Source organism: Nelumbo nucifera, chromosome 8 (assembly GCF_055504915.1).
Source record: "Nelumbo nucifera cultivar China Antique chromosome 8, China Antique-T2T, whole genome shotgun sequence".
Taxonomy (NCBI): Eukaryota; Viridiplantae; Streptophyta; class Magnoliopsida; order Proteales; family Nelumbonaceae; genus Nelumbo; species Nelumbo nucifera.
Genome location: NC_142656.1, coordinates 9,923,627 through 9,932,239, shown reverse-complemented (window position 1 = coordinate 9,932,239; position 8,613 = coordinate 9,923,627). Strand labels below are relative to the sequence as shown.

The window sequence follows — 8,613 nt, the reverse complement described above, 5'->3', positions numbered from 1 at the left end:
ATAAATTACTTAAACCCTACAAAATTCCTTGAGACCTTTCTCTCAACTTCCTGCTTCTCTCTTATTTTCTATCAAACCAAATAAAGCCTTCATGTACAAGGCACGTGGGTGCATTATAATCCTTTCTTTTCTTATTTTTGAAAATTTATACACTAAATTATAGTAATCTACTAAGAAAAGCTTAGCAAACGGGTGGATTTAAATTAAATAAAAAAGGGATGAAAACATAATAAATAATAACATTAAACAAAACATGATAATTATCTTGAGGAGATGTGCTCAATAGTCAATACCAACTAATAGAGATTTAATTATTTAATTATCAGACTAATAAATTTGGCTGTACTTGACGGACAGCAAACAAAGTAGAACTAAATTGGATGGACAACTTTTTTCAGAAATCAGGGCGTAAATAATTGTCTCTTGCTGCCTTTTTGGTACAGGTAATTAGATATACCAAGCAGGGAGATGTATTAGGACCATCCATCAAAGAGGGAAAAAAACCTTCAACACCATGAGACCTTCAGTGGGATAAACATAAAAGAGTGCAGAAGCAGCTACAGATACAGAGAAGGAAATGTGGCACAAAGAGTAGAACACTCCATTAGTCCATTATTAGTTTGTTGCGCCAAAAGAACACCCATAGAGAACTTTTCTGGAATTCTAGATGACCGACTGGAACAAGATCGAACACATCCTATCCTGGGCCGATCTTGCACTGTTTAATTTTTAGAGCTCAAAATAAAGGGTTTAAAAGAAAGCAGCAAACTAGAACAAGATAAATTATTGAGAGTATGATTTATAATTAAAACAATTAGCTTACCTGTTTGGTACAGAAGCTTAGTAAGAGAAGGGTACAGTTAGTTGGCTTTACCACCAACCAAGTATTTTACACCCACAATTCTGATCTTCACTGTATACTCCAACTAATCAAGAGATGAAGGTTTCCTGGAAGAGTAGATGCAAGAATGTGTTCACTCAGGAGGTGCCAATTCATGTCCTAGTTGTAATATCTAGTTGTTTATATGATACCAGCTCATAAAATCCCTGATTGTGTCTTTTTTTCAATGAGAATCACTTTGCTTGAAAGTTGAAACAAATTAAGTTTGAAAAACCAACATGAGAACCATCACACACTTTGCTGGTTAGAGTTGCTTTGGGTTTGATAGTGCACCTTTTCCTTATTCTCAGGCTCATCTTCTTCATCAGATGTTAACAGGGATGAGCCCATCCATGCCTTAAAGCCTTCATTCACTTGCCTCTCCACCTCTGGTGTCACCTCTAAGGGAATTGCCTCCAACATCTCCAGACCATGATTTTGACCAGCAAAATCCCCTTCATCAAGAATTACAGATGCCTTCCTTCGGAGGAAGAAGGCAGTACCACCATATAGAGTAACCAGCCCCCATGATGCAATCTCATAGCACCAAAACAAGGGCAAGGAACAGCTACTCCCCAACGTAAGAAGGGTTGAACCAAGAAACAACGCAAGAAGACCAAAAATAACTGCAAATACAATGTTGAGAATGGATAGACAACGAACACCACCTACAAAAATGTATGAAGGTTAATAGTACCACCATGAAACATGAATATATGAAGGGACTGCTTTCGAATATGTAAGAGCAGAAGCATTGCTCAAACTTCCCAATAAAAGCTCATGTCAGTTGATCGATGCCATACATGGGATTCAAGGGATGGGAGTGCATAAATCAAATCAACCGTTATTCTATTTGATCACAATTGAAATATTCTGTGTTTTGGCTTCTGAAAGAAATAATTCAGTGTTGGCAGAAGTAGCAATTTCCACATGAAATGGTCTTTTTTAAGTCCAGAGACAAGCTCTGGTTCCTGGAGTTAATTTCAGTAGAAGCTGTTATTGGGGGAGTGTACTGGATCCATACCCATCTCTGGCCCAGCTTAGTGGAACAAAACCAACTAGTCTATATTTATTACTTAAATTTTAATAAATCTGCAATTACAAAATGAAATTTGTCTTTGAAAATCTAGAATCAAATATTGGAAAAGAATTAGAATGTGCTTTTTCAAGAAAATAAAAGGAATAAAATTGTTTTTTAAAAGACAAGATTTTTCAGGTCCTGTAGCATTATAACAATCCTGAGTACAAAAACAACAAAGCATTATAACAACAGAAGCAGAAAGCAATATTAGAAACAATCCACAAAGTATTAAAGAGGCACGAAAAGATGTCACCTTTTCTTTTTTTTTTTTTGGAAGGATGTAATGTATGCTTTCATTAGGTAAAGAGGAAAAATCCCCAACATCAGTGACTATACAGTGAAGAACCGTACATCAATAACAAAATCAGGGTCAAAACAGAACCAAAAATGTCCCTATATCAAGCTCACAAAGAATGGACAAACTAAATGTTCACCCAAGGACCTTTCTCCACACTTCAAGAGCTTGGGAATGCTTGAGGTTGAAGACTCTTTGACTTCTCTCGATCTATATGTTCCAACTTACTTCTGCCAGTATAGGATACCACACTTTTAGATGCTCTGTCCAGACCAACAGCTAAGGGCTTCCTTAACTATTTTAGGGAAACACCAATAGCAGTGGCCCTCCAAAAAATCCGACACCATATTTCTCTTGTAAAAGAGCAATGGAGAAAAATATGATCATTTGTTTCCATATTTCATTTACGGAACATGCATCTGATCTCCCCAACTGGCATCACTCCCTTAATTAGGTTGCTTCAAGTGAGACATCTATCCCACATAACCGTCCATAGTAAGAAAGAGACTTCGAATGGAATCAGAGGGTTCCATGTCACTTCAGCTGAGAATGAACTGTTGGTCCTATTGTGTAATCTCCTCCCCAGCAACCTGACGGAGAAGGAACCCATAGAGTCCGAAAGACAAACTCTTCTATTCTGAACACCTGCATGTGGTTTTGGCTTTGCGTAGTTTGAAGTAATGAGAAGACTTCCTCAACCTCCCAATCCTGCAGATTTCTGCCAAAGCCTTGAAACCAAATGGCCTGGTCCCCCTTAGTTTCATAGCAATCAGCAACTGTGGTTTCCTTGTTAGATGGAACAGGGAACAGGTTTGAGAAGGATTGACAAGGCTGGGTGTTGTTGCACTAGTTGTCCAACCGAAACCAAACATGCAATCCATCACCCATCTTCATACAGGATCACAGCCATACAAAATTTGGACAGGTCTAGGCATCCACCCATTTGAATCAGTACCAATGTATTGATCTTTATTGCCAAATAGAGAAGATAGTGTTAAAGTGAATGTGCCCGATCAAATAAGAAATTTGTTCGTTCAATTACTTGATGAATTGATTATTTCTGTTCACAATTTTGTATGGATGCATAAATGGAATAGTATATCATGAGTTGAATTGCAATGTCCTTGGGTAACAGAGTATGAATTCTGTTATGTGTTTGAGATGCACACAAGGGAGATCTAAATATCTAATATCCAAATACTGTAAGCCCATAGTATTTCAGAATCTCAATAATCAAAAAAAAAAAAGTGTGATGTTAAACCCAAGTTCTCAAACCTTCCATCCAAAGTTTTTTTTCCATGATAACAAGTAATAGTTGATCATATAATACCTACAAATATATAATTTCTCAACAAAGAATTTACTACTTGAATAGAGAGAACATCCAGATGAGATTTCAATTATGTTTGGACACAAAATTCCCTATCCGACATATTAAATATTTTTTAAAAATGATTTTATCAATGTATTATTGTGTTAGATATTATATTTTGAAAAAATAGATTTATAAATAATTATATTCTTTGTGTCCAAATATAATACCAGGGACTGATTTATAAATAGTTAGGGATTGGATAGTAATTTATTCTTGTAGCCTAGTGGCTATTTTGGATATCGCGCGATGAAGGGATATCACTGCTAAAGAACAAAGTAGGGTAAAACCCCTTTGTACATCCTTCCCTTGTTTAATGAAACCAATTATCTTTTCTCAAAAAAAAAAATCTGGTTTTCTCTAAGAGCTCAAATGCAATTCTTATAATGACACCAACTGCAATTCTGGATAGCATGGTTTCCTCATTGGAGTTCTCTTCTAATTAATGCATGCAAGAAAAAACACACAAAGTGTAAAAATAAATTTTAACAAGGTGTAAAGTTGCAATAAAATTGCAAATTGGATACTTAAACTTGAAAACTGGAATCTTAGAAGGGTTTCACTTCTCTAGATGCATGTGATGCCTAGAGCACTTTATATTAGAGGCCTACTACTTCTATCTCTCACATACACACTTTTATCTGGGATATATAGGGTTAATCTTGGTGAAAATTATATGGCATTTAAGTTGATTTTCTTATAGAAAATAAAAATGCAAAAAATGTTTTCCACTTATGAACGTTATCAGATTGAACTTTCTTTTATTAATAATTGCATCCTAGTGTTACATAACAGCAGAACAGAAAGAAAGGTGAAATCACCTGGATACATTTCCACGCATTCCCATAACAAGATTTTAAATGACAACAAAATAGGGTACCAGAACAGGGAAAGGCAGAAGAGACTTAGAGTACTAGTAATTAGATGCTTATTGAATAGCTTCACAAATAAGATTTATTTGAAATAGCAAAACTTTAGATGTTAAATGAGAATGGACTTGGTTACTGATGAAAGAAAGTTTAAATCATTTTCTTTAACGCTTGTAAATTACCTAAGCAATTTTTAGTATGTGTTTCCGATTAAATTAATAATACATATGATTTTTATTTTATTTTCAAAGAAAAAAAGAATGGATAAACATAAAGCATTTAGTAAAACATCAATGAAGGCAAAAGTACCCCTTCTTGAAGCACAGTAGTTATTCTCCACTACTCTTAAGCATCCATGTCGTGTTGGAGCAGAATAAGCAACAACAATTCCTGAGACCAACAAAAGAATATGGAGCTTATATGACATAGATAAATGAAAGAAAAAAGGTATTGCACTTTAATATCAAAAGCAAAGAACTTTGTTAATGATGAAAAAGTAGAGAGAGAAAAAAGTAATGAACATTTAAGACCATCAGAACAAGATGATCAAGCACTAAGGCTGAATACCTCTGGCCAACAAATGCAGTTTAATATACTAGGACAACACACCACAAACAATCTACCCTGGGAGGCCTCTTGGCACAGCAACCAGATTGGCAATTTCAATACGCCCACTCCATCCCTATCCAGATTCTCTGTGAAAGAATTGATAGATCTCTAGATCAAGCAGAACTAGATGTTCATTCTGAGAGACAAGAATCTAGCCTCCCTGATATGATGACAGAGCAGCCAAGCAACCTCCTCACTATCCCCCATTCATCCCATAGCGAATTTCCATCCACCTCCACCAGGGTATATTCATAAAGCATAGTCAAACTAAGCCCCCAAAGTAGTGATAACAGGTCAGCCCTGATGGAGATACCATGGCAAATAGGACCTCAAAATTCTATCAAATACCCCCCCCCCAATCCCAACTTCCGAATGGTCCAGATTCCCTAAAGAGCAACCATGAATAGAATTATATCCACACAATGACAGTGACACATGGGACCCATCCACTAACTACATCAGCAACAGAGAAATCTCCAAATTCCTCTCTTTTATAAATCTCTGTTAGAAGCCAAAAAGTATGCCAGCATCTCTTAAAAACAACTTAACAATTAAACAGCTTAGACTACCAAGAACATAACTGTCAAAATTTAACTTAGTAGCTCTGCATTTTCTACCATTAGTATACAAACAACAAACATTTTAAATTCAACAGAAGTTTCAAATTTTCAGGAACTTGATGTAGTCTCAAATATCTCCAGAACCATATCCATGAAGGGCATAACACCAAGAATTTCGGTCTGAAAAATATAATAGTAAAAAAAAGAAAAATGTGGCATAGAGATAGTAGGAAAAGTTAATCACATAATAATGAAAATATGAAAGAGAAAAAAAAGGATTTTTTTTTAAATTTGGCCTTCCCCCTTAAATTTTGCATTTACCTATTCTTTAGTTTAAACCAAAATATCCAAAAATCTATCAAAAAATCAAAATATCCAAATTATGAAAACTTTTTTGTCAACGTTTCAGTTTCAAACTAGGGGAAAACCCAGTTCAGAACCAGAAGTTAAAATCGAATATTACATGCTACAAGATCTTAGACTTTTAGTACATGCAACTACCTTTTGTCTAAGCGTATCCCTAGGAGAGGGGATATTGTTCTAGAAGAAAGTGGAAAGTTTTGGTACTCATCCCAATATTTCATGAATATCGTAAAAAGTAGGCATATTCATCTTTCCATGTACTAAATGGTCACAATGCACTTCTAAAACTAGGCAACTTGTTTTGTCAATTTAGTAAGATGGGGCTTGAAAAGGAGAATGAAACATTTAGTAATAGAGGTTGCACGTATCTTCTCTAACCCTTTTTGTTTATAAGCCCCAAAAGGATGAAAATTCCGTCATCCTTTGGTTCTCCTAAAGTTCATTCAAATGTTGCATACTTTTTCCTTTTAAATCTTTACCCTTTGTCTTCTGTTTTGGTAACTAATTTATATTGTAATGCAAAAGAAAAGAGGGTGTGAAACATGAACAAAGATGGTCCGTTTCCAAGCCAAAAACTATTAAGGCATGGAAAAACTCTATATTCCTGATATAGCAAGCATATCAGCTATGACATACAAATTCCTAGAGCTGGACATCAAGCCAATATTTCTCTTATTTCATTGCAGAAGAATCCCCAAGACCCACTTCCCCCTCTTTGGCACCACCTGGTTATGTTCCTAGAATCACCATCAATTACTTATTCAATATGTCTCTAACATTTCCCCAAAACAACAACATAATTTATTATTTCAATACTTTACAATGATGAATGTTTAGTACGTCCCTTCTCACCAATCAATAAATCCATCACTATCTAAATTATGATCCTCAAGCTGGATGTGAGATAACGAGTGTAATTTGATATGTTATACCTCAGAACATCAGTATTTATTTTCTTGTAGTTTTGGGAATCATTTGTTCATTTTGACTAGAGGGCACTTTTTCCTTGCAATAAGTTATTATGTGTTATTTTAATAAAAAAAAGAAGTATTTCTAGTTTTCTGATCAGTCTTGAATAATTGTCGACGGTGTATCACTTTTTCTTCTTTTGTCAAACAACAACAACAACAATAATAATAATTACTAGTAGTGTTCATCACAGATTCACACATCCCAATTCTCAGCATATCAACCAAACTTACAAAGTCAATAATATGGTACAAATGGTTAAGTACAACAGTTTGAATAAAGCCACTTATCAATTATATATCAAATGAGTAAGAAAAAAAGAATTGCTTCAGCCAGAGGTTTGCTGTGCATCCTGTAGCCTAAAAATATGTATACAAAATCCTAGGGGATAATTTAAGCTCTATAACAAGAAATAATCCGTACAATAACCTAACATTGCTCGATTAAATTTTGCTTCACATATAGGTTTCATGTCTAACAAGTAACAAGTAGGAAAAGGCTTTTACTGAATTAAAAAGCGAAAAAAAAAAATCACAATGGAACAGAACAACAATGGCCTTGTAGTTCCACTTACCTGCCAATAGGTAAACAATGGAAGCGAAGAAAATAATTGCTGACGGTATGAATACAACCATCCAGTAGTAGTCGGCGACTTCCTGCTCTGTGAGATAAAATGCTCCAGGAAAGGTATCAAAATCTGCACCGACATTAATCGAAAGAGGTTGATGCCGTTGATCGCCGCAAAACGGTCTTTTGCCCTCATCGAGCGGGAAAACGATATTCAAGCTGATGAAGACGGAAATGAGGACTATCAGGCACAGAACCGTCAGGGAAACCATGATTAGGGGCCTCTGGAGGCGGACCCAAGCCTTCACTTCCTCGCGGAGGCCACCATATTCATGTTTCGGCATGAAGGCCTGGCGAAGAGCATCACCAATGATGGCCATTGAGATTATCAAGTGATACCTCTTAGGTGTTTGGATCTAATCTCCTGTATCCTGTATCCTGAATCCTACCTTCAGAAATCCAAGCCATGAGTCGAAGAAATAATTTAGGGCTTCACAAATTAACTTCAAGGAGGTTTCTCTTGTAACAAATCAACGACGAATGTAGACTTCCTTAACCAGATCGTTCCCTAATCCAGCCCTAGTTCCTGGTTCCATGAGCTGTTGAGGGATCAAAAACAGAACATCTATGTTATTCAATATTGATTTCTGACTTCTGAGCATCTAAACCCCTAGGAATCGTTGTTTCATTTTCATCCACGCGAAAGCACCTCGTTGAAGTTCTGAATCGGTTTCAGATTTCAAGCTGCACTTTCGAGCACTTTTATTAATGATTTTTTTCCGGGAAAATCTATGATTCCGGACATACTACGTACTCTTAGTATTTTGGCGGGGTATTCCACCCTTCGCGATACTGCGTAACTGCATATAACGGACGCACTTCTTGCGAACGGATCGATCGAATCGGATAGAGGTAAATCCACATTAGATTCGTTTGCATTGGATCGACGTCGAATCGGATTCGGATCATCCATTTTATCGAATTCAAGCCGAGTTCGGGTTGTAATATGATATTGAATGAATGTTTTGACTTTTGGCCACCAGTTACC

The 8,613-nt window shown here is 36.0% G+C and overlaps 1 protein-coding gene across 8 annotated transcripts; it reads right to left on the bottom strand.

Annotated features, from left to right (window-relative positions):
• Window positions 1-281: 281 nt before the first annotated feature.
• Window positions 282-8,397, bottom strand: LOC104592167 (uncharacterized). 8 transcript variants are annotated; one of them, XR_016079877.1, is made up of 5 exons: window positions 7,573-8,397; window positions 4,807-4,887; window positions 1,175-1,548; window positions 824-948; window positions 282-718 (listed from the first exon to the last, which is right to left on the bottom strand). XR_016079877.1 is itself a non-coding variant. In XM_010251387.3 (4 exons), exons 1-4 carry the CDS (start codon window positions 7,943-7,945, stop codon window positions 931-933), a joined length of 846 nt encoding a protein of 281 aa, XP_010249689.1. In that variant the 5' UTR covers window positions 7,946-8,397; the 3' UTR covers window positions 770-930. The 8 variants fall into 8 exon arrangements, 2 of the variants coding, with proteins under 2 accessions (XP_010249689.1, XP_010249687.1); XR_016079878.1 differs by having other exon boundaries at window positions 282-702; XR_016079879.1 differs by having other exon boundaries at window positions 282-697.
• Between the last annotated feature and the right edge of the window lie 216 nt (window positions 8,398-8,613).